Source organism: Grus americana, chromosome Z (genome assembly GCF_028858705.1).
Source record: "Grus americana isolate bGruAme1 chromosome Z, bGruAme1.mat, whole genome shotgun sequence".
Taxonomy (NCBI): Eukaryota; Metazoa; Chordata; class Aves; order Gruiformes; family Gruidae; genus Grus; species Grus americana.
The window spans coordinates 17,061,277-17,088,341 of record NC_072891.1 but is presented as its reverse complement, the minus strand read 5'-3'; the positions used below and the strand labels follow the sequence as shown (position 1 = coordinate 17,088,341).

Below are 27,065 nucleotides of genomic sequence, written 5' to 3'. Positions count from 1 at the left end.
TTGGGTTGGAAGGGACCTCAAAGACCATCTACTTCCAACCCCCACTGCTGTGGGCAGGGACACCCTCCACTAGAACAGGTTGCCCAAAGCCTCATCCAACCTGGCCTTCAACACTTCCAGGGAGGGGGCATCCACAGCTTCTCTGGGCAACCTCGACAAAGAGAATATGCAATTAAAGAGACAGTTTAAGAGGAGAGCTTGCCAGATAGCCCATTGCCTGTATATGTTGTCCTATTTCACACGATCTGTAGTTTCTAGATATGAGTTAGGCTTTTATTTATTTACCTCTGTGTGACTGTTCATGCAAAATATGCATTGCCAGAGGTGTCACACAGCTTCTGTTTTCACAACTGATGAATTATGACTAGAAGTGAAGTTAACCACTGAAAACATGAGTTTCTGAGAGTAATTAATAGGGTACTCTACTACTAGATGTTCAGGAGACTACTGTGCTTTTAAATAAATTTGTGGGAAAGATTCCATTTAAAGTTACGGTTTATGTGCTAATATATGTGCTTTATGTTTTGGGCTCAGTTACCATTGACTGGTGCATAACATGCCTCATCAGTATGATAGGGATCACCATAATTCCAATTATTATTAACACATTCAGTTTTAAAAGCTAGAACCAGCCCTCTCCATTTCTCTAGTTAGAAATATGTTGTCAGCATTAAAAAAAAACAAAACCCAACAACAAAAAAAAACCCATGTAAAAGTGCTTGTGTTCTGAATAGTGACAAAGTTGCCGTTTGTGGTTTCTCAGCACCAGGTACTACAGGTGTGTGCAGTATTGCTTCTGAATTAAGTTTTAGGTAACACACTTAGGACAAAGCAGGTAACTCCTCTAGTGGATATTTATAAGCGGTCATAACTGCATTTGGTGAAAATTTTAATCCAGTCATTCAGTAGTTAGGATATGTTGTGCTAGCTTAGCTGTCTCAGGTTTTCTGCTGTTTGGTCTCAGGCGGTTGAAGTAATTGACAGGACTTCAGCTACTTAGTCCAGAACATTCTAAGCAGAATTTTAGGCATTGTCTAAAGGGGTTGACTATTGTAGATAGTATTTGGGGATTGTAGCTTTGGATTTAACTGCCTGAAAGATTTTTTTTTAATTTTTGTTTTAGGTGTCTGCACTGGGGAGGAGAAATTGTGTTCCCGACCAAACACAACTGCTCTCATGCAAAATTCAGTAGTGCATCTGTAACAAAAAGATGGATTTGGAATCACATTCCACTCTAAATGGTAAGTAGTTGCCGAACAGTCATTAAATTAAGATAATATAGAATGCTTGCTAAATGAAAAGAATTCACATTTATGACCAAAGGTGAAAACTTGTCTGGTTCAACAATGATAACCTGAAGCATTTAATTCCTCATAGGTGTATACCTTACAATCTTTTGTGAAAGATTAGCATAATAAAAAGTGATGCCAGTATATAATGATGATTTTCATAAAGCCTCAGGATCCTGAGACCAGTAATTGAGAATCTCAACTTCCTTTTTCACCTTAATGTAAGCTTTTCATTCTCCTTCTAGTGAGGTAAAGTCTACAGATGTGACCAGAGGTCACAATATAGGCTTTAAAACTGGAGCTGAAATAACACACAAATCATGGAATATTTTAATATAGTTATTTCAGTAGCTAATTTGTGATCTTTAAAGGATTGGTAATACTGCTTAAATCTTGTTTTGACAATTGTTTACACAAGGGAAGTCTTCCAATTTTTTTGAAGACTCATCAAAATCTCCTACACTTGCTCTCATTTCAGCTGCAGAGTATAGATTTATTAGTTTATCAGTCTTCATTTTCAGTAAGGGTTGCCTAGGAACAATTTTCCCATGAGCCTAATTAATTTTAACTGTGTCACCTTTACTGTCTGGCTAACTTTCTCTCTCACCAAAAATCAGTCCAATTCATGCCTTGGGGAAGTAACAAATATTTTACACCCAACCCTTCCCCTCCCCCCCAATAATAAAAAATGGTAAAACGTAATAATAAACCAAATAGGAACATAACTTCTAAAGGCACCATTTTACAATACAATTGGATTTTTTTTAATACTAAACAGTACTATTCTGATTTTTTTTATAATATTTCATATATACTTGTGTATTTTTCATCCTGTCATAAGTGATGAACAGAGTTTCAGCCAGCGTCACACAAGCCTTTGCCTTTGGCTGTGGAAGACAGAGATTACGAGGCTGGGCTGCTTGGGGAGACAAAATACAAACATCACCAGCAGCGTGAGGTCAGCTGTGGTATGTGCTGGGCACTCCCAGTCTCAGTTACCTTCCTCATCTTGAAAGCAGATTGTGACCTGGAACAAGTCCAGCAAGGCTCTGGACTGAAATTGGACAGAAATAGGTGAATTAAATGGTGAATGCACCATAATTAAATTGAATCATTCACAGTTAATGTGATAATATTAGCAAAATGCATTACATGGACAGTCCCCTTCAGTTAGTTCCTGTTGGCATGGAAGGTTTTAAAAATTAAATCAGAAGAGATTTGTTATCATGTCATGCATAAATTATACATGAAAATACATTCTTCTGAACAAACACATTTATATTAAGTAGCCATAACAGTACAATAATACTGTCACGTTGGAGGCTTAACTTTGTTGGCTTAAATTTAGAATTTAGCCTGTGCAGTGTTTCCACACAAACCCTGCTCTTGTGGAAACAGCTGTTTATGCACAGTGTAGTATGATGCACCTGTAGCTACAGGGATTCTACTAAGTGTAGCTGCAGTCTTGCTCCTGTTATGGTAACCTCACACTGTTTGTTCGTGCGGGGAGGCAACTGCTAAGAGAACGTTCTCTTTTTGCAATTGCCGTTTCCAAGCTTTCATGTTTTTTGAGGAAGGTGTGACTCGGGTGCATCCCGCAGCCCCAGAACCGGCTGCTGATGCAAGCCAACTCCATGCTGGTTGGTTGTCGGAAGTCTATCCCGTGCTGGGGGCGTGGGGGTGCTGACTTCTCAGCTCTGAATACGTGAGGTTGGTAACGCGGCTCGAAGTCCGGGTGAGACCCTTTCCCCCGTGGCGGCCGAGCTGGCCTAAGCGGCGATGGCAGCTCTCGCCGGCCCCCTGCCTGGGGCGGGGTGGCCCGGGCTCCCTCCCTTTCCCGGTGGCGACCCCGCGCCGAGATTGCTGTGGCGACGGGCGTGGCCAAGCCGCGAGGGGGCGCTGTCAGCCGCGCTGGGACGCGACCATCGTGGCGGTGCGTGCGGGGGGTGAAACTGAAAGTGAAGGGCTTCGGCCGCGATGAGGCGGGGTCGAGCTTGTGCCCGGCCTTCCTGGGCCCTAGCCTACTCCTGCGCTGTTCGCCGGCTCTGTCCCATGAGCGCTTGAGCTGCCCCAGTCTGAGCATGTCGGAGAGTTTCGACCGAGCTCCAGGTGCCGGCCGGAGCCGGGGCCGGGGCCGAGGAGCTGCCGCTCCCTTCGGCGGCGCGGATGCGTCGGAGAGCGGCGCTGGGGCCCGCCTCGGGGGCAACGGTTCCTACAGCTCAGGCTCGTTCGAGGAGCAGCAGCACCAAACGGGCGGCCTCTTCCCGCAGCAGGAACCATTGCGGCCTCCGAAGACGGCGCCGCTAGGCACCGGAATCGCAGGTACGGGCCGCCGCGCAGCGGCCCCCTCCCCACCCCTCCGAAGGTACCGGTGTCGAAGGTGTAGGGGAGCAGCCCCCTGAAGCCTGCTGTGCTGTGCTTGTTTGTCAGTACCGCTCTGCTCCTGCTTAGCTTGTTGCTCTGACACCTCCCCTCTTTTTGCTGTCCCACTGAGACTGGAGCTTTGGGGCTTCCCCTCTACCTCCCTTCGGCCTGGCCACAGGGACGCGTTCTTTTTCACACCCCCACACCTAGAGGTAGAGAGGTCACTGTGGCCTGAGGGCTAGCGTTCTGCACATCCTGGGCACCTGCCTGGCTTCTCTTGGCACTGCACGGAGATGAGCTGCATAGGGGCATCTGCACCTTTCCTCAGAAGAGCGGTCATGTTTATAGAATCACAGAATGGTTTGGGTTGGAAGGGACTTCAAAGCTCATCTAGTTCCAGCCCCCCCATTTGTGGGTTACAGACCTGTGCCCAGGTAAAGGTGTGAATTTGTATTGCAGCTGCTCCCAACACCTCTCTGTCCATTCCCCCCTTTCTGCGCCCTCACATCTGTGTGTTTGTTTATCCATCTGTTAATCTGACCGCAGATGGTCTCAGCCTGCCCCTTATTGAAGAACTCCAGCCAAAAGGTTTGCCAAAAAAAGAGAAAACACAACCAAACAATAAAACAAGGCATTGTTTATTGGTTAGCTTTTTCAGGTAGGTATCAGGTTCTGTTTTCTTAGGAGGTAATTATAAAGTTACATTTGTAAAATGTGGAAAATATGGTTTTAAAAACACTGTTTCATTGGATTTTTTGGCAAACGGTGTACCAGAACAACAATAGTCTTTGAGAATTATGTTAAAAATTAATGTCATTAAAAATTAGTGATGTCTTCTATTTATTGACCTTCAAAGTCTTGCATTTGCATCTGAAATCTATTAAAAACCCACAAGATGAGCAAGCATACCATAAACAGAGTTACTAGTTTCTCAGGTTAGCTCCTTTAGCAAACGTTTTCATGGGAAAGGAGAGTGCTCTCTTTTTTATTTTTTTCTTTCCTCTCCCTTTTTTTGATCACCTTCATAAACATTGTGTTTACTTTCTGTGATGTAGAAAGAGTTCACTAAAGTGAAAACTTCATCTATATTTAAGAAAAACAGTAAAAACAATATATTTGAAGTAAAGTTGAAAGTATTTTTATAGTAAAAGCATATTTAAAGTCCAAAAAATGATGTATTCTGTGTGTACTTTGTGTGAATACATACTCGTTAAGCAATTTCTAAGAAAAGCTGTTACCAAAAACTTTTCAGATCACCTTCAACAGATGGGAATTGCATCTGAATCACAAGATAAAGTTTCAATTCCTGATTCGGGACCAGAAATGGCTGAACCTCAGGTGGCTGTGGTTCCTGTGGTAACATCAAAATTGTCTGTTAAAGCACCTGAGTTTTATCCACCAGGATACAACCAGAACTTCGATCAGAACTTTGCAGTGAGTGTTTATCTTCTCTTCTTAGTATATGCCAGTTTACTTGAATTCAAATTAACAATGCTTTCTTGAGATCTTGTATTTCAAATAACTTGAATGCTGCATTTGCTGAAAAGATTCCAAAAATTCTGATGATAACCTCCAGAGTCACAATCAGAATGTTAAGTGATAATAGGTGAATGTTATGGTATACGTGACAGCCTTTAGCGTGGGATGTTTTGCTAAAGCTTGCTGCAGATAACCACATTCCCTGTTGATTACACCAAGCATTGATTACATCCAATGTCAAAATAAGCTGTCTTTTTGGCCACTGCCCCTGTTGTATTGAGATGTACACTGCATTTTAAATAAAGGCCTAGCTGCACTCTTATGCAGATTTCACAGGTTTGTGAAGCAAGTGTGGGAGAAAGCTTGAAATTTAGCTTTTCTGAGCACAGGCTTTATCTTTCCTAAATTTACTGTGCCATGGGTGTGACTGGCCATGACTGCCTAACTCACTGTACCATCATGTGTCTCTTAATTATCAGTGGTATTGTATCATCAAAGGGCAAAAGACTAGGTTTAGGCTTGTTCCTAGCAGTTACCTACCAGCGTACTGAATAAGAAATATATTTTAAGCCAGACTAAGGGTGATCTCAGATCAATATTGCAGATACATCGTGTAATTGAAGTTGATAGTTCTTAGTTTCTACGCCATTATCTTCCATGTTACTGCTTCAGTTATTCTACTCTATCTATGTGAATTCCTGGAATATCCTTTTGTTATACAAGTAGCCAAACTGTGGTACAGTATATAAACAGGTGGGATCTATTACTTTTACAAATACAATCAAGTGATAAAAAGCAATTATACTGAAACAAATAGATATTTTAATAACTTTTATGGAAAAATACTTGATTTGAATGCTAAACGTGGTGGTTTGGTGTTTTGAAGTCTTTTCCTCACCAGTAAAATTGATGTTACCATAATGTTACCATAATGTTACCAGCTTTGCCAGCTTACTGAATAGAATTACTGTCCTGGATAATACAAGCCTATAGCCAATACAGAACTGTTAACAAAATGCCAACACAAGCATGCTTCAGTGAATGGATAATCTAGGGGAAAAATAAATATTTTGCCCCGGTACATGTTACATGTCTTATTTATGTAAGGATTTCAGTTTCAAGACCGAAAAAACCTGCCATTTAGAATGGCATACTTAATGCATACTTATAATTACAAAGTTTTAAGGCCAGCAATGTTGCTTTTCAGCTGTTTTGCAAAAACACACAAGCATGTGGGAGGTTCCTGGTTGCTATGTTGTAGGAATATGCTATGAGTGTGACTCATATACTAATAAAAATAGCTCTTTAAATGCTAGCAAAACCTAGAACATTTATTTGGAAGTATGTTGTAGGGACCTTAATCTAATCAGAATATACTAGGCATAGAATAGTGGTGTTTCAGACTTTCATCCTTTGCTATTACAAAGTTTGGGGCTAGGTTTATTTAAATAAAGTGTTGATTTCTTGTTTGATGGTACGTTATTGTAATTACTATGTGCATCCATATAATAGTTGATTGTTAGATTAGTTAATTTCCAGTTAGTTCTGATACTCAAAACTACCAGTTATCCGTGAAGATTGTTTAAGCGGTACAACATCTAAGGAGTAATAGAATTTTCAGAAAAACTTTAGCAGGACTTTGGGGAAGATCGTTCTCCATGGAATTCTGTTTGCATGCAGCTGTCCATCCCATTGAAAGTTCTGGAGGTCTGCAGTAGAATTGGTGACTAGATTTAGGTTTGGATTGCCAGTAGGAAATGTTAGACTTGTTCTTTGGCATGGTTGTATGATAATAATGTGGCTGTCACTCCACCAGAAGGGTATAATGATGTTCTCATTTCATAGTTGTACGAGTGAGATTTGTAGTATTTTATGTGGAATCCTTCCCCCGCCTTTTTATTTCAATTAATTTCCAAAAGGAGGCTAATCTGCCTCAGTGTTGGTTTTAGATGTTTAGTCAAGCATGAGGGTGCCACTTAACCTCATAAAGCAAAGATAGGTGATTTTGAATATGCAACAGTCTTTGTACTTAAGTTTGCAATAATTTTATTGTAAACTTTTTGAGTGCATATAATCTGAAGGGGGGGGGAAAAAGCTTGTTCCTAAGAACTCTGAAGAGAAATCAAATCATTGATAAATTATCAGTGAATTAAGTTCCTAAGTGGAAATGTTGTGAATACTTACCAGGTATAAGAAAGTGGTAGTTAGCATATGTACAGAAACAGAGCCCAAGAGCAGATTTGGTTCGTGAAACTCTTCTGTAGGCTTTCTGGGTTTTATCCCTATATAAATCAGAGGAGTTTGAGTACCTATTTAGTCTTTTCATTGTTATTTCTTTAAACTCATGAACTGATTCTTAGTAGAACAGATGTAAATCTATAATTTTTAAATTGGTGACTCTTGTTGTGAATAATCCAGGATCCCATGCTATAGCTATCAAACATCAAGGAGATGGATTAGACAGTGTTGACTTGACTACGAAATAATTGAAATTAATGGAAAATTTCTAGTTGACTTTCATATCTTTGAATCATAAATTTGTAATGAGTGTGTAAACTTATAGCCTCCTTTAGCCAGCTGCTGTTGAAAAAATCAAGAAGGATTTGCTTTGTTTTACTTTAGTTGATAAGGTACACAGTGCTGTCTTCTCTGTCAGATCTTAAAACCTGCCAATGAGAAACGCAAGTGGTTTATATCTAGAAGTTACTGGACTAAATTTAATTATTTTTTAAAGTATCAGGTGTTACTAATTTAGCAATATACAACTTCATTGAAATGTTTGAATTATTAATTTTTCTCTCCTATTTATTCTGTTCCCTGGCATAATTACTAAAACCTATGCTGCGTTTGGAGTTGCATATTTAGTACAGGTAGATGCATGTGGTACAGAATTTAGCTTCTGTGTTTAGCCTCTTAATTACAAAATAGGAACAGAAGTATGAATACAGGGACACCAGTATACCAAATGGTACTCGGGTCCCTTGCAAAACAAGGGCATTCTCCTCCAAGATTGAATTCTTATCAGGTGAGTATGAGAGGAAGATACCTTCCTCTCAGTTGAGTGAGGATTTCATAATAACCTGATGGCTGTCAGAAAGAGCAGCTTCTTTTACTAGCTACAGCAATTGCATTCCCTGCAACCTGGCTGGAGAGTTTTCAAACAGGTTGTTTGAGACATGCTAGTTCAGCTGTTTGTGATTAAGCTGCAGTTGTTAATGTCATAGTTCTGTGAAACAAAATAGTTCAAGTTTATTGTATAGAACTATCACAGCGCTATTTGAAATAGCCTAGTAAAAGTTGGTTTTCTTTAGAGAAATATTTAGCAAGTTACAAATAGGCCTATTAGCCTTTATAAGCTCCAAACGATTAGAATCATAGAACACTTTAGGTTGAAAAGGACCTCTGAAGTTCCTCTGCTCCAATCTCCAACTCAAAGCAAAACCGTCTTCAAACAGGTTGTTGAAGGCTTTATCCTTATTATTAGTAACAATTTGCCACCATTTCTGTAAACTCATATTTTTTTCCTATTTCTGATGGGCAACTTTAAGTAACTTTGTCTTTAGTGTTATAGGGCAAATATTCTACTTGATTTCCTATGATGTTTAATTCTTCTGGTTTTTCTTCTGGTGTATTGATGTGTCCCCCATTAGCTTAAGTTGTATACCCTCATGACATGAGTCTTTGAAGAATTTTAGACCTTGCTTTTTTTCCTCACACGTTCTTCACAGGTCATAAAATTAATGTCAGTGCTTGGTTTTCAGTGATGTGTATCTGTCTTTCTCCACAGTTCATATCCAGGGCTTTTATCTTTCACAGACCCATGTTGCTTCACAGTAGAGGAGAAACTGAGGCATTTTGAAGACAAAGTAAATGACATCCTGTCAGTAAGGGAGGGGTGGTGAGGAGGAGGAGAACATTATAATAATCCTTATCAATGTATTTATGTCCACTAAGTAGAGAAAAAGTGTTTTATCATTTTTAGCTCAATTTTTCATTACAGTATATATATTTTAAACCTTTTTCTTGTTAAATAGTAGATCAGTTGACAGTTTTGATATTCTGTATGTTACCCTATGTCTTGAATTGCTAATTATAGCAATCCCTCTTAAGGTTCCTGTTTGCACTTCTGAAATCGATGAGATGCTTTTCACAATCTTTTGTGTAGCGTGACAAAGTGAATTATTTGTGCTGCGTTATTTTTTTACTGGTGACATGATAAAGTATGCTGCTATTCCCCTCATAATAGCATTATAATCATCCAGAACAGTATTGACTTCAGATACTGTTACATACATACACTCATTTCTGAATGGACAAAATTAGCACTGTATTTATTGCATTTCTGTGATTTCTCCCCCTTCTGCATATTTTGGAGCATTATACACTCTATGTAATCTCAAAATACTTTGTTTCAGATTTTCAGTTTTTCCTTCTACAGTTCACACATCTACAGCACAGTTTGTGTGCTCATCAGGAATGGGTGTTGAGCCTCAGTTTTGTAGTTTTATTCTTAACAGATATTTATTAGTTTGTTAGTTAATCTAGCACCCAACTTGGCAAACTCTTTGATTTCTTTTTAATCTGTCTTTTGACGTATTTTGCTGGGAGACCCTAATCTCTATAAAAACATGTTTTTATAGTTCTTAAGACGATTAGGAATACTGGACCTTTGTGATGCATAGATGTCTATGCTCTCTAAAAATATCAAAGTGAGCTGTGTAATAAAGATCACAATCAAGTACACAGAGACTCAAGACTAAGGGCTATATGGTTACTTCTGGAGATAGTAAGTGTAACATCATTATTTTAGGTTCCTTTTAAATAGTTGGTATATTCTTTCACCGCTATAGGATTCTTCCTTTGAAGATAGAGACGATGGCTATCTGACTTTGGCAGAATACATACAAGACTTTCTAAATCACCTCACCGAGCAACCAGGTTGTTTTGAAACTGAAATAGAGCAGTTTGCCGAAACGCTTAATGTCTGGGTCACTGCAGACGAAGCTTTACAAGAACTCGTTGAACTCATCTATCAGCAGGTAGCTTGTATATTCTGTCTTATAACATGGATATTATGTCTCTGTTACTTAGTGTCCGATGTATGCATATGTTTATTATTTGTTATGTAATGGTATCTATGTAGTATTTTAATGGTTTGAATTTTTCTTTTTAGACTGAAACATAGGGAAAGATTTTACTCAATAAATTGAAATGGTAGGTCAGGTGTGGGATACCTGGGTGGTTCATAAATTTCCCTAATTTACTCTGTTTCCTTTGATGTTTATTTGGATCTCCTGGGTCACATGTTAGAGTTGAAATTACAGCACTTAATTAAAGGAGTTGTACTTGAATTGCTGTATTTATATAGTAGAGATTGAAGAAACTCTTAAGCAGTGTCAGGGTTGTATGTTTTTATTCTATCCTGCAAAAAAATTTCTTCATAATACTCAGATAATTTTAATTCCTTGGTACTTTAAAAAAATCAAATTTTACCTATTGTACACAACACCTTTTGGGAAATGCTCTTTTGTTGACAGGCTTTCTTCTTCATTCGGAATATACATATTTCTGAACAGCATAACTGGAGGAAGAGAAAGCTTATCTAATGGTAACTAGGTCCAGTCCCATTGATGGCCATGGAAATGAGGACAGAGACCTTGAGCTGAACTCTGTACTAATTGGGGGAGCCACTGGAAAGAACAGCTTAATATGTTTTGCTTAGCAAATGAGCTGCTGTTACTGTCTTCTGGGCTTGCTGCAGAGAATGAAGTCACACTTGTTCTTGCTGTTTATTACATTGGGTGTCTCTCACTTTCCTGGGTTGGTTGCTTGCAAATTCTGTCTCGAAGAATGCAAACTCTTCTTCACCTTTTAAGTGCAGATGCTTGCATAATATTTTAGTCTGGGGTATGTAGAAGCTGCATGACTGGCTGGTCATAGTACAGAATTGTAGAGTCTCAAGTTCCCTATTATCATACAGAATTGATGCACATTTAATTCAGAACAGTTTAGTTAAGTGTTAAGATTACCTGTGCTGTGTTTGGCAGCATCATTTTCCCATCCTTTATTTGAACACGTGGAGGACAGTTTAAAAAAAGAAAGATGAACATATTCCATATAACTTTATTGGAAGAAAAAAAAGAGGATTTTATCCCATTTTTAACTTCATATGTGTTAAATACTTTGACTTTCATTTAATGTAAGTCTTTAATATTGCCTCTTCCTCTCTCCTCCTGCTTAAAAACAAGTCCAGTGTCAGAGTTGGCTGTGCCTTCTGAAACTGAGAAGCCCTGTTACCAGTCTGAAATTATGTGAAAAATAAAACTTAGCCCTAAAAAAAGCTATACTAGTATCCAAAAACATCCAATTTTAGTTTTATTGTATGTCAGGATAGGATAGCATTTGAGTGTAAGTCAACTGTGCTTATTATTCTGTCTTGAGCTGAGGCTCAAGTATTTGTGTTTCCTGGTTTATCACAAAACAATTAAAATTGCTAGACTGCTTGTGTAAGCATCTGCTTCAGTGGTGTTAATTCAACCCAGCTGAGCAGAATTACAGATGCTAGGTTTGTGAAGGAAAAAGACTAAAATGAAGGAAACCCAAGTCCTGTACAGTCTTCCCTTCATCTGTGTGTCAGGTATCTTAGCCTGTCTATAAGGATTAATTATATACTTACCCCTGTTCTTCCTAATCCATTTATGTCTCTGGACAGAATGAAGTGCCAGTTCTGTTGTTTTCCTAAAGTTGAACATTCTGACTTCATAGCTTAACCTTGACTGTTGTATAGTTAATACAGTGGATTGTTCCTGATACAGCAACTGTAACTCCTCGAGATATGTATTGGTAGATTAGCCTTCATGCTTAGATTGTGGCTTTTTGAGTTGGAGATAAACTGGGATTGCCAGCAACAATAATTCAGTGAACGTGATATTGTGCTGTAGCGACTGGTTATTAAGAAGATGTAAAGTGGGTTGGTTTTTTTGGTCTCTGTGCTATGCTAGGTCATAATACCTAAAATTTGTTTCAGTATTTCATGCAACTACAAATACAGACCAACTAATGAGGAAGATAATGTTTAAAAAATACACGTGAAGTTTGAAGAACTTCTGTGTGTGTTTATTTGGGGGGATTTTTTTGTGAGGAAAGTGTAATTTAAGTGATGTATTTTGCCTTATAAAAAAAGGGGCATCTCTTCTAGTCCAAGCAACTGATTGAACCAAAGCACCAAAATGCTCGTTAGCTATTTCACATGCCTCTTACTGGAAACTAAATCCTGTATGATTGTCTTAATTACTTAAATTTGTTGTATCTTCCAAAGAAACTTCAATTTTTCCAGCGACTTTATCAACATAGTACAGTTACATTGAGTGCATATTTTTCTCTGCCTGTAGAAAGTAACTAGCTATAATGTATTGACATGCTAAAGGCAAGATGCTTTTTTCCAAACGTGTTAGAGGCAGAAGGATGCAAGCACATCTATAGTTCTGACAGATGATCAAGATGTAAAAGATATATTCAAAGATGATAAAGCCATAGGAGAAGGTTAACAAATTCTTAGTATTCCTGTTTTATTTTTAGCAGAGCTGAAGGAGTTACGTACACCAGAACCTCTTTTCGCTTAAGCTGTATCTCACATCCAAGTTTTGTTAGAAGAGAGTTTGAAACAAGTGAACAGTAACAAATTGCCAAAATAAGGGGGTGTTCCGCATTAAGCTCTATGAGAGGTTGAATGTAGACACTGTTGAATTCCCAATTACTTTTTTACAGCTGTTGAAATTCTGAAGTATCAGTGTTAAAGCAAAATATTTTTCAGACAGCATGTAACTTGCGTGGTAGAATTCCACTGCTACCACCTGGTTTTAAATGACAAAATTTTGTTTTAATGTATTCATTGTTCCTTGAGAGAGTGCTTGTCCTTGAAACACTGTCTTAATGTCCGCTGTTGATTTTTTTGTATAAACAGTCTGTAAGTGACTTTGACACTCTTTGGTTGTAGGTCACAATGGAGAAGTAGATTTGAGGGCACATAATGGTGGTTGTTTTCTTGAAGCCACAAAACCACAGTAAATGAACTTTTAAGTGCTGAAATGCATATAGCAAAGTGTTGCTGAGATCCAAAAATTAGCACAACAAACAGTAATTATTACTCTTCTGCTCTTCAGTTGTCTGATCAACTGTTGTTTAAAAACAGTTTTCAAAAAAGCTTTTAAATATATTTCCTGATAGCCTAATCATAAGTTTTATAAATAATTTATTTTTCCACTTTTATTTTGGAAGGCCACATCTGTCCCAAATTTTTCCTACATGGGAGCTCGGCTGTGTAACTACCTATCTCACCATCTAACCATTAGTCCACAAAGTGGGAACTTCCGACAGTTGTTACTTCAAAGGTCAGTATCAGCATGTCATTTTAAGCCCATTACTTTCTCAGGTTACATGTCTTCCTATCTGGTGTGTAACTGTTAATGTCATCAACAAAGAGGTATATATTTAAAACAGAAGTTTAGACTGAAGATTAGTAAAGCAGAGTACATACTGGATATTGAATATGTATATTTTTGAATATTTGAATATTTTTAAATATGAAAATAGGACTCCATTTGGAGTTCTGTAGGCTTTTTTGAACTGAGTATCTTAGACTGATCTCAAACTACATGGTAAATTTGAAAGCTAGTCAATTTTAAAAGCATACTAAATGCATATGTATGTACTGTCCTTAACCTTAGACTCTTGCCAGGACTTACTTCATTGTGGTTTTTTCTTTAATTACTTTACCAGCTGGAGCTGCTGTATAAGGTTTACTCATTGATCAGCCAACTGACTTCCTATCTATGAATTAGATGCATAAAATCGATAAGGATACATTTCTTCAATTTACTTCTTGGTTACTACAAAGTTCTGAGGGCTTACACTTTAATAATCATTAGACTTTGTAGTTGACAAAAATGCAACATTTTTTTAATTTATATATTTCCTTTTAAATCTTTCTGCATGACATTTGAAGGAGTGGTACACTTTAATACTTAAGAATTCTTTAGAAAATACCCTTTTTTTTCTATAAGGACTTCTGGCTTTCTAAGCTTCAGGCTTGCTTCTTCTTTTAAAAGTTTCGCTTAATCCACCTATATTTAGGAGCAAACACATGATAAACCTTAACAGCAGTGGTTTCTGATGATCTTTCATCAGGAGTGGTACCTTACGGAGAAGCTGAAAATACTTATTTTTTCCCTTGTCCCATAGCAGATGAGCCTTTTTGCCTTCAAAATGATCACTTATCTTCTGTTTTTTTAACTATGTTTGTTACCTGAACATAAAGGAAATGCCTGTTAATGTTGGATTATTTGCTTGCTGGTTTTTAAAGCCAACCCTATAGATAACACTCATTTTAGCACCCTGAAGCCATGAACTTAAAGTTGCTTATGTTTTTATTGCTAATATGGATGGAATGGAGGGAAGGAGCATAAACAACCTAACAATATGACCACAGAGAGCTCCTCTTTCACAGCCCAAGTTTCTACCTTAAATTTTGTATTTCAGCCTCTTAGATTTTTCAGTTTCTCCAGTGTTTCTTAATCCATTATACAGCCATTGAGAATACATTGGAAGTTTTCTAGGTTTTTATCTGAAATATTTTTTAATTCTGTTTTTGAGCTGCTATGTAAACTTGTATATTTTTGGCACAGTTGTTGAATACTAGAAAAATTACCTCACTGCCATGTTATCTTAATCCTCTGTATTTATATCTAAATTATAGAATCACAGAATGGGTTGGGTTGGAAGGGACCTCAAAGATCATCTACTTCCAACCCCCCTGCCATGGGCAGGGACACCCTCCACTAGACCACGTTGCCCGAAGCCCCATCCAGCCTGGCCTTCAACACTTCCAGGGAGGGGGCATCCACAGCTTCTCTGGGCAACCTGTGCCAGTGCCTCACCACCCTCACAGGGAAGAATTTCTTCCTAACATCTAAGATAAATCTCCCCTCTTTTAGTTTAAACCCATTACCCCTTGTCCTGTCACTATACTTCCTGATAAACAGTCCCTCTCCAGCTTTCTTGTAGGCCCCTTTACTGGAAGGCTGCAGTAAGGTCTTCCCAGAGCTTTCTCTTCTCCAAGCTGAACAAGCCCAACTCTCTCAGCCTGTCCTCATAGGAGAGGTGCTCCAGCCCTCTGATCATCTTCGTGGCCCTCCTCTGGACTCTCCAACAGCTCCATGTCTCTCCTGTGCTGGGGCCCCCAGAGCTGGATGCAGTACTCCAGATCTCACAGGAGCAGAGTAGAGGGGCAGGATCACCTCCCTTGACCTGCTGGTGATGTTGTCTTTGATGCAGCCCAGGATATGGTTGGCTTTCTGGGCTGCAAGCACTCATTGCCAGTTCATGTTGACCTTCTTGTCCACCAACACCCGCAAGTCCTTCTCCTCACAGCTACTCTGAATGCATTCTCCGCCCAGGCTGTAGTTGTGCTTGGCATTGCACCAATCCACGTGCAGGTCCTTGCATTTGGCCTTGTTGAACTTCATGTGGTTGGCACAGGCCCACCTCTCAGGCCTGTCAAGGTCCCTCTGGACGGCATCCCTTCCCTCCAGTGTGTCAACCGCATCACACAGCTTGATGTCAGAAATTGTGCATCATTGTCACTTAAAATGGTGAGATAAAGAATTTATTGAATAAGTGTAAAGGCATCTAAGACAATGTGGGCAGCACCCTGAAAGGGGGAAAATGTCTTTCAGAGTATATTTACTTTATTTCTGTGGACATTTGGCTGCCTGTCTTGAACTTCTTGGATCCATATTCTAATATATAAACTGTGCAATTGTCTTCTAATTCTTACTTGTTGTTATTTGCTCTGTTTTGTTGTGCTGTCTCAGATATCTCAGTGCTCGAAAACATAATCATGTAATCATACATATTCATTGAAAAGTACACAAATCCACAATGTGTTTGTGAAGTCCTCTCGTTTCCTTCACAAATCATTCTTCCCAGCATTCAGCATTTAACAGTTTAATGCAGTTTATAAGTTCTTATCATTCTGTTAAATAAGTAGTATGTTATCATTTGTAGGCATTCCAACATAAATATGATTTTGTTCTAATGTTCACAGGTGTCGAACTGAGTATGAAAACAGAGATGAAGCTACTAAAGGAGATGAGACTACTCAAAAACAATTTCATGCCTTTGTGCTGTTCTTAGCTGAACTTTACCTTAACCTAGAGGTAAGAAGAAGGTTTTATGTCAGGTGTTTCTTCATGAATGTTTTTGTTGCAATGAAGCTTTTGGTGTTTTCTTTTGACTGGCAAAACCCACAGATGACTACACCTAACCAACGCAGGAAACGTTACAACCTAGCAGAAACAGATCAGGATCAAAACCCGTATCATTCAGTATTCAGCCACTAATAGGAGCTATTATCAGACCCTTGGGGAAGATGTGGAAATCTTCAAAATGAACAATTAAAAATGCAGACCTTTAAAGATATTTCTTCTGAAGGTTGAGTGCTTGGCTTATGCATGAAGCATGAAATCTTTTATTTAGATTGGGTTTTTGTATGTGATATGTGGGGAAAAAAAAAAAGTATGTACATGTAACACTTCTTTGACTGTTATGCCTGTGAGTTCAGTAAGTTCACTAGCTGCTGTAGTGTACTTAAAATATATATTTTTGACTGGATTATTTCAATGGTTTGATTTAAGCAGGCACTATAAAAATGTTCTGCTGGCATGAGTAAGGAAAACAATTTTCTGACTCTTCCATTTCTGTTCATAAGTGGGCCTTGAAATCTTCTTTTCACTTGCTAGAAGTAAAAAGGAAGATTTGCAAAGGGTATGGGACAGGGGGAGTAGTCCAGTTCTGTGGAGTATACCATTTATTTTTAAACCATTTTCTATAATTTTTTAAACGCATAAAGAATGCCTACTAGAAGTAAGCCACTACAGCTGTAGAGAATACATAACATAGTATGGGAAAGAGCATGTGGTTCTGGTAGTTTGGGATTTTGAGGACCATTTGGCAAGCATTTGGTAGCTTTTCTTAGCAATTTATTAGCAAAGAAACAAAATGCTAGACATGCATTGTTATGTTTATGTCAGAATTTTGATTATATTTCTCAGAGTCTGTGTTCTAAATTAGTTACAGTATTTGGCAGGTTCTTCCACCTAAAGAGCTCAACTATGTTGATCACAAACCAAATCATACAGTATTCAAGAGAGAAAATGTGACTAAATTAATTTCTAAAACTTAAGTCTCTGAAATACTTTTTTTTCTGTGTATTCTACAGATTAAAGGAATTAAGGGGCAGGTAATGCGAGCAGAAATTCTTCAGGAAGGCCTTCGGGAATTACTAAATGCACTCTTCTCTAATCCTGTGGACAGTAATCTGATATGTGCTGTGAAACTGCTGAAGGTGAGACAGTAGTTTTAAAAGAAAAAAAAATGAAGTTTTTTTAACCTTCCTACCTTGGGAATCAGCAGGGGAAACTGCAAATGAGGAAGTGTTTATAGAGTTTTATGCATTACATCATTAGCAGAGCAAGTTGTACATTTGTGTTTTTTTTTTCCCCTTGGTACCATTATGAAATTGAGCCAACAAAAAAAGTAATGTACTGCTTTAAAAGTAAAATGCGAGGCCATTTGCGTACATGTAAAAGCAATAGAACTGGAGCTGAGCTGTAAAGGACTAAGCAAAGGCTTCCTTTTGCTGCTTCTTGTGTGGGAGAAAACTGTAACCAACTCGAATGATTTGTGGGGTTTTGGATATGTTCTCTGTTCTGAAGGACACTCAGCAGTTAGTGCCACTTTTCGCTGCCAAAGGTTCTTGATATCAGGTATTTCAGACTATTGTCTGCATCATTGCTACAGTAGAAATGCATACATTTCTCTTTCGTGATGAAAACAAACCTCTTTGCTCTTAAGTTTTACTTTTTCTTTAAAAAAATTGTTAGCCTCTATGCAGGGAGAAACTTTTATCTTCACTAGCTATTATTATAGTTTGGAAAACACAGTTTATTTTAGGAATGAAGGTTAAAAGCTAAAACAGTATTTTTTGGGAGTTTTGTTTCTGGTTTTTGTGTTTGGTTGGTTGGTTTGTTTTCCCTCATTCTTTGCCTTTACTCCCACTCCACTATTTTTCAGACTCTTCTATCCTGAATTCCAGTTCTGGCAGCTTCTTTTGATGGAGTGTATAGTGTATAGGGAAGAGAGGTTTTACATCTTCCAATTTAAACCCTTCATTTGAAGTTTGAATGGTTAAGCAGGTTGTTTCATAGCAAGTGTGAGGTTGTGTTCAACAAGCATATTCACTCCTGTGGTCAGTCCTTATGTTGGCAGTACTTCCCTGAGGCAACGCCCACTGAAAGACCTTTTAAAAAGGCAGTACACAAATCAGGAAGCTTTCTAGTGCTGCTGTTTTTTATAATTGTTGTGCAAAGAATATGGTTGTCTCACTATTTCTGTGGATATTCTTGGAATATTTATTTGGCTTCACAGCATCCATTCTAAAATAAACCAGTGATCTAAATTTTATGACATGTAAATCTAAAAGGTGTTACAGAACGGAGATTTTTTTTGAATGCGTTTTCTGATGTCTTATAGTCCAAACGTTTGTACATACTATATCTGCAACTAGATTGGGCTACCTCATGAACCTTTATTTTCACTGCTGAAGCATAAATGTTCCCTGTTGTCTTTTCCACTTAATATAGTGATAGAGGTTTTTCACCTGTTTGCTTTGCAGTATACTTATTTTTAATTAAACCTTCTTGGTGCTGTTACCTAATTATGTAGTATCACAGAGAAAATTTGGAATACTAAACAAGTGCTAAGATGCCTGCTTTTATCTTTGCATTTTATTCCTTTGTATTATCAGTTGCCATTCCAAGCATTTTGGATTGTGTAATATTTAAGCTGAGTAGATCAGAAATTGCTATTAACTTTCATCATAATGGCAAACTATTTTTTTCTGATTTAACTCCTACTGTGCAGGAGTTCCCTTGTTGGGAAATGAAGTACCTATTCTTAACATAAAAGGCTTTCACACACAGCAGTTGCAGACTGTCTACTGCTAAAGCTCTCTCAGCAGCACCTTCAGCCTCACAGATTTTATGTATTGAAATTCAGGCTGGCTTGGTCAGATAATTCCTGGCTCCTCTTATATATACCCAGCTGAAATTCTCTGGCATCCCTGATGCTAGCTAAGTTGACTGAAGTGTTTCTAAAGTTTATTAAACTACTTGTTATTATCAGGTAAGCTGGTGGCATCATGTGTAAAAATGTCTCCTTTTTTATAGCATGTACTAAAATCAAGTAGGATCTGACAAATGTCACTGAAGAGTTGTTTCAAAATCGTATTTCAAGCCTGAAAGGAGAGAAATGGCTGTGAACTTCTAGGTAACATAAACGTTGGACAGGGAGCTACCATACTGTCTGTAGTGTAAAATGAACTATTTACAAGGTCTGTTAATCTACTTAGCAAAAAGATGTAGGCAATTGGGAGCATCAGCCTTCAGGTAGGCACACAATGCATCTAAATGTTATGAATTGTCACAGAATCTCTCAGAATCTCTTCTGTTGACAGTTTATTAAAGTTTTGTAATTTTCTTTAAAAAACAAAACAAAAACAAAACAAAACAAAAAAATAAAACCTGATCCCTTGTCTTCAGTTGACAGGCTCAGTTTTAGAAGATGCCTGGAAAGAAAAAGGAAAGAATGATATGGAGGAAATGATTCAGAGAATTGAAAATGTTGTGTTGGATGCAAACTGTAGCAGGTGAGAAGATAAATTTATGTGCAGTGTTTTGGTTTTATATTAAGACAGAGCACGTTAAAAAATCTTCAAGAATAACAAACATGTCCAAAACATTATTTTTAAAAACTTTTTAATAAAAGTAAGGTGATCTTTAGGTCACTTCTTAAGTAAAAACCAAACAAACAGAAAAGAGTATTTTTCAGTTGAGAGGGTTTGGAGTTTTTTGGTTGGTTGGTTTGTTGGTCAGTTTTGTTTATATTTTTTTCATTTTTGTATTTTATCTTTCAATAGAGATGCATGTTCCACTGTAATCATTTAGGTCTTGAAATCTTCCATAAGTGCTTTAGGCTCTAAGAGCAAGTATATATACAAAGAGACAATATGGGCAATACCTCATAGTTTATACTTTTAAATCTGGATTTAACAGTATTAAATATATACAAACAGTATTAAATATGTAACACTAGTAAACATATGCAAATCACTATAAATGTAAAGGCAAAATGGAATATGTTTTGTGGTTGTTTTGTGGGTTTGTTTTTTGTTTTGTTTTCTGGAGAGCATACCTTTTTTGGCAGGGTGTTACTGCAGTCTGGAAAAAAATGAGTGTTTGGCTAATACATTCTGCTTCTCAGTTTGCAATCAACTGCATGCATGAGGTTATCTGATTCTGCCGTACATCATCCTCAGCTTCTTGCAAACTTGCTAAAAACCTATAGAGGGTTCAGCCAGTGTGCCCTGATCTCTTGCCATATAGAGAGGGAGGCCAACAGGTAGCTCACAGCATCGGTGGCTTGTAATTGAGCTGTCCACAGGGAGCACGAGGAAAACTTTGTTTCAGGAACCAGAGGAAATTGATAGTGCAAACCAAGGCTTCAAAGACACAGGACAAACTTACTTGAATAGAGAAGAAAACTGAAGATTTGATTATTTATTCCTTAATGAGAGTCTCCTCCGTGGACTTGCTTAAAAGAAGAAAGCAATTTCTCTTATTTTAGGGATGAAATGGATGGTGGTATCTAATGTATTGGTGACATTACTTTCCACTGTTGACTGCAAAATTTCAGCTTGATCAAGAGGGCTAAAGTTAGGAGTATAAATTAGATGGTAAATGCGATTTGAAGATCACCCCTGTTCTTCCCAGTACTATCCTTTTATCAGAAATGATTTGCTCAATTTGTGCTGCATGTTTAGTATCTTGATTAAAAACTACAGCAGTTGCATGCCACAGAGCAAGTGGAGAGGTTTAGTATCTTATAATTGATACATAAAGCATCTAGACTTGCAGAGAAGAAAAATTAATTCAAAATTATCTCCAGACTGGACCAAATTTTGTTCTTTTTAGGGTTTTTTGGGGGGAATTTAACTGTCTAGTATTTGCAAGATAAAAGAAGCCCAATTTCTTGCTTAGTACAAAACTTTCTAACTTTTGTAATGCTTCTATTTATTTCAGAGACGTGAAACATATGCTTCTGAAACTAGTAGAACTGCGATCAAGTAACTGGGGTAGAGTTCATGGAACTTCTTCACATACAGAGGCTACACCTGAAAATGACCCAAACTATTTTATGGTAAGAATGTACAGACACTTTGGTCTCCTAATTTAATGTGAATTTGATTCATATACAATCACATTGCTGAAAACTACCAACAGCTGTTTCTCTGAATGTATATAACTTTCTGTATAACTTTATTCCTAGAATGAGCCAACATTTTACACTTCTGATGGTGTTCCTTTCACTGCAGCAGATCCAGGTATGTCACCAGCTTAGTATATCTGTTTTCTCAATCTTCTTTAAAAAGTTGTAAAAATTGTTCTTCAAAGGTCTGAAACTCTTAGAACTTAAAAGACAAAATTACATCTGACTTCCTGGCTTTGTGTAACACATGCCTTACTCTGCATTAAAAGAAGGTAAATGTTTGAAATGGAGAACATGTATTTGAGTTCATATAGTTCAGAAGGATTTGTGCCATAGCCCTCAGCACTTGGTCTCTCCAGGAAGCCAGAAATCTTCAAGTAATATTTTGTTTGTCTGTTGTTAGTAACAAAAGGACTTGTTTCTTCCTTGGTTTCTTTTCTTTTTTTTTCTTTTTTCTTTTTTTTCTTTTTTTTTTTCCCTGTAATCTGAGCACAGTGTGGCATGACATCATTTGAGGTAAAGACATCTGTGACTACCTTTACAGTTCTCTGGGAAGATAGGTATCATTCTTAGAGGTCAGTTGATGTCCTGAGAAAACACTGTATCAGGACTTTTTTCTGTAGTATGTTTCGTGCCATTTATGGTTTCATTAATAGGCTATTTTCAAACTGTATAGATGTATGTTAATTTAGAGGACTAGTCTTTTATAAAACTCAGTCTCATTTTTACTTTGCCAGATTACCAAGAAAAATACCAAGAGCTGCTTGAAAGAGAGGATTTTTTTCCAGATTATGAAGAAAATGACACAGATTTATCAGGACCTGGAGATCAGTATGTTTTCTTTTTGAGTGATAGGGTTTTTTTAATACTAGTTATTTTTATTGCAGACTCAGGAATCCAATCTTGACAAAAATTAAACTAAATAATATAAATACTATTAAGCTCTACAATGGAAGTTATGTATTTGTTTGGGTATAAGTTGGTTTGTAATCACACAAGTTTGAAACAAATTTTGTATTGATCCAACTGAGTAAGGTAATTAAATTTCAGATATTTATGCACACATACAAACATACTCTCTTCTGCATTTTAAAAAAAATTCATTTGCAAGCAAAATGAAGCACCAGACCTTCAAGTGTTGCTAGTGAGGCAACCTGAATTCATTTGACTGATGCACATACGCATCCCAGCTAGAGATGATTACAAAATTTTCTGAGTCCTTCAAAGGGAGGAGGTTGTTAAATTTCTCTTCTCAGGATAAGTAGTATTCCCTCAATTAAATGGATATTCAGTATTCCTATAGAACAAGAAAAGCAGCTTAATGGCAAAGGGGGAAGCAGTAGAGAGGAATGCAGTTTGACTTTCTGACATCGGTTTATAAGAATTTAATAAGAAAGGAGTAAAAGAAGTATGATCTAAAATAAATTGCTCTGAGCTTTGTACTCACCTGGTTGAAGGGAGACTTCAGATCATGATTTGGTACCTAAGAACATATTCAGTGGTCTGTTTGTGTGATAAGCATGCTGGCCTGGACCAGTATTTTTGTTAGTAAATTAGAAAAGTGAGGGTAGTGGCAAGAACTTTGGAAGATAAACTAGAAATGTCATCAGAAACCAACAAGCTCATACTGAGTGGAAAAAAGACTCATGTGAACCTCTGTGCTTAGAAGAACAAATTAAATGCAAAATGGAGAGAGCAGTTAAAAAACACAGCAAATCCAAAGATTGAAATGTGGAAGACTGAATCAACCTTCATGCAAGGTGACTGTGGAACATTCTGTGTTGAAGGCTTAAGTAAAGCTTAGACAAATGTATGCTGATCCTCTGTCAGCTATTTCTCATGATTGACATCATGTCCCTTCTCAAGACTACACTTCTACAAGAAAGAAGGAACGAATAAAATAAATACGTAGAATCCTTCTTCAATGCACAGTGCTGAAGAAAAAATACTTTCCTTATATGTTTCGGTGGCGCTTACTGTGGTTTTGTGTGAAACATACCATTTATGGCCTCTCTGCAGATGAGACGTGCCAATTCCCTTGTTTGCAACTAAGGCACAGAAGATGATAAACTGAGTACCTGAAATTAATGCACTTTCTGAGAGTCAGTAGCTGCTGAATTATTTTTTAAGGCTGTTTAGAATTACATATACTATCACCTTAAAGCTACAATTCTGTTGTCCTAGTTTATGGTGATGAACACTCCAGTTGGACCTAGAGAAAAAAAGGAACGCTCAAGTTAGTTCCTGATAACTGTGGGGAGAAAGAACACTGAAGTGATGCCCATCACTTCCCAGCTTTATTTTGAAACTCTGTGCTAGTCTCCACTCTGCAATACTTACTTTCTGTGACCTAAATAAGACAGATCTTTTCCAAAAGACTGGTTACTGTATAATAGAAGGCCGCATAATGCAAATGCAATAGGAAGGCAATTAAGGTTGTCTTCTTTCATATATCAACAAATAGGAATGCAGGTTTTCTATATAAATATATTCTTTGACTACTGTGCAATCAAGACAGTTGACACAGTATTTGAACTAGGATGTTGACCATCCAATAGTGCTAAAATTATGTTAGTTGTGTTTTTTCCAAATACTTCAGTACAGATGCATTATTAAATTTTGGGAAGCTTGGATTGTGTTACTGTATTTTCTCTCATCTCTGGAAATATTTCTGTTTTTTAAACTGTGGACAGCATAAGATGATCTAAAATGGTGACAAACACTAGCTATTTGTATTTGTCTATGCTGCTTTGAGGTTTCTGTTTACTTGTTTTCCTAGTACACATGATTTTTTTTTTCTTCTTCATGCCCTTTAAGAAAATGTCATCAGTAACTGCTGTTTGTAAAGCTCTGTTTTATGCTTGATGTCTACATAAATGCTTCTGAAAATCTGTATGTAAACTTAACATCTTTGGTGATTATTTTTTTTTTTTTAGATATTTTGATGACATTGATGACGAGATGGATCCAGAAATTGAAGAAGCGTTTGAAAAATTCTGTCTAGAATCAGAAGATAAGAGAAAACAGTGAGATGTTACATATTAATGTTAGTTTATTAAGCCACTTTAGGTATGGTTAGAGTACAGGGGGATATAAAACATTTGTACCAAAATAAGAAACTTGAGTTTCTCCAAGTATAAAGTTACACAATTTCCATTTTGTTTAAGAGAATCTGCCAAAAATTGTAAACTTATGACCTGTAACTTAAAATGTTGTGTATATATCATAGTTTATTTTATGTACAGGTATCTGAACAATGTTTTGGCTGCAATAAAAAATGATTTAAAAATTATAATTGAAATTAAAATGTAATGGTGAGCTGTCCCATAAAATTTACATTGAAAGGGGAAGAATAAATCGATCTAAATTTAATTGCTTGCTTGTTTTAGTACATATTGAGATTTACTCATCCTTTTTACCATATACAAGACATCTGGTGGTTTTTTTTTTTTTTTGCTAAGGAGACTGTAATCCAAATACAGACTTTTTTTCCCCCCCATAGATCACAGTCATGAGGAGTGGTTTGTGAAGATTTTGTGTGGGGTTTTTTTGTTTATTTCATTTTTCTTCCTCTTTCAAAACTCATATGGGTGAGATCCGGACTTTTTTTCTGGAATAAACATGTCATATGTTGATATGTGAAAAAGCAAGCAGTATTTGGAAGTTGGGTGCTTTCAAGGTCTTTGGTTCAGATAAGCTTATTTTCAACAAGCAAAGACTATCTTTTAATTTGTTGTGTTCTTCAAGGCTTTATGAATATAGTTACGTTGTAACCCATGCTTCTCAAGACTATGTGCTGTGCTTGATTTTTTTTTTTAAATGTATCTAATGTGTCTAATCTTCTGGCAACCCTTGTAACTTTGTCCATTCTTCTAATTTTATGTAGTTTAATTTTGCAGTTGGAGTAAATTCATATATTCCATAAATGCTAATATTCTGAATCCAGCTACTCTCTTTTGACTCCATATAATCATGTTAGTTTTCCTAGGATACTTTATTGTTGTTTTAGCCAAATTCAGTTGTACTGTTTCCTGTTATTGGTTAGACTGAGTAGAACCCCTTACCAAAACCAAACAGAACTATTTCCCAAAAGTTAGCTACTGTAAAGAACAAGTTGTAAATATGCATGTAAATAATTCTGTTAATATTTCACTGTTTTTGTTTGGTTAAATAACTTGTGCATCTGCTAAAATAGAGCGAGCACTGACTGTTTTCTGGGTGTTTATTTAACATAGTTATTTAGGTTTGCATTTTGGAAAATAAAACTTAACTAGTTTTGTTTCCTTTGGTATAATTTCACCACCTTGTCCTTTTGCTTTAAAAAAAAAACTTTTTGGTCCCTCTTCTATCTCTCCTTCACCTAACACTCCATTTTTTTTCCTTTACACAGATGCAGAGAGTATTATCTTTTAATACTCATTGGAAAAATAACATTTATCAAAGGGCAATATGGTCATAAGAACTATATTAGCATTTCAAAGTGTCTAGACTAAAATCCAGAAACTAGAGAAGAGAAAATTAGATTATTTTCACACACACATTCTCTAACATTGAGCATATTTTTCACACAAAACTTTTAATCCAAATGCAGGTCAGCCTTCCTGCTGACTTTACAAGCAAATGTCTTGTGGAAAACATATTTACTCAAAACTTGAAGTCCCAAGGAACAAGCGTTAAAGTAACAGTGTTTTCAAGGAACTCCGCTTTACATGTTTTAGTTTTGCATCTTTCTTAGTGTGTCCCTTTTGCTGTAAAGTAGCTGTCGGACTCCAGCTGTACACTGTCAGCTTGTGGAGACTGTATGTCTTACATGTAGATAAGAAATATGCCAAGTCATTGTGTACAAAAATGTTGGGAACTAGGAATTGTATAAATGAAGCAATTCAGATCAAGGTTTGCAAAATAAGCTTTGTCCTCTGCCAGAAATACTGAAAAATCATAAAGTGAGGCTTCTGTTCAAAGTAGTGGAGATGTTTGTGGTCTCTGTACATTGGAAGCTTTGTAAGAGCTTTAAGCCTGTACTGCAGTAAGGAAAAATTGGGTTTAACTCTGTCCTACTGAGTGAGGAAGACAGGATAATCTTTGCCTTAAACACTTAATCTTTCCCACTTGTCTTAAATCTCACAGGAGTCTTAATACAAATTAGTGATGGTGGAATGAGATGTGAGAGCTAAAGTCAGGATCAGGTTTGTCACTGTCATAATCACCATTTGCTGCTTGTCTGCCCTCTTTCAACTGCTGATAGTTCTGTGTATGATAGTGTCTTGAGAAGTTTAAAGATCATTTCACCTGAATTTTAGCATTTACAAATTTCAACTGTACTATGTAAATGTCTTTCTCATCTACAAGTTTCTGAGCAATACCTTGCAGATAAACACCCTTTAAAAAGACTTAGTTTCTTTGTGGCATAATGGTAAGCCAGTGAAGGCACAGAAGCACGGAAAGCAAATTTCTTTAGCACTACTTCTGAAAAGAAACATACTTTGCATTTGCATTTGAGCACATGCCCAACCTTCACACATCATAAAAAGTATGCACAGTATTTGCCAC

General features: G+C 37.1%; 1 protein-coding gene across 4 annotated transcripts; it reads left to right on the top strand.

Annotated features, from left to right (window-relative positions):
• The first annotated feature begins 1,123 nt into the window (after positions 1–1,123).
• PAIP1 (poly(A) binding protein interacting protein 1) lies at positions 1,124–25,813 on the top strand. Of its 4 annotated transcripts, none has more exons than XM_054808919.1 (12): positions 1,124–1,241; positions 2,131–3,611; positions 4,906–5,087; positions 9,983–10,171; positions 13,410–13,522; positions 16,237–16,348; positions 17,410–17,535; positions 19,790–19,896; positions 21,329–21,446; positions 21,576–21,630; positions 22,253–22,346; positions 24,452–25,813. In XM_054808919.1, exons 2-12 carry the CDS (start codon positions 3,371–3,373, stop codon positions 24,543–24,545), a joined length of 1,431 nt encoding a protein of 476 aa, XP_054664894.1. In that variant the 5' UTR covers positions 1,124–1,241; positions 2,131–3,370; the 3' UTR covers positions 24,546–25,813. The 4 variants fall into 4 exon arrangements, with proteins under 4 accessions (XP_054664894.1, XP_054664897.1, XP_054664896.1 ...); XM_054808921.1 differs by having other exon boundaries at positions 1,128–1,241; positions 2,867–3,611; XM_054808922.1 differs by lacking the exon at positions 22,253–22,346.
• The last annotated feature ends 1,252 nt before the right edge of the window (positions 25,814–27,065 follow it).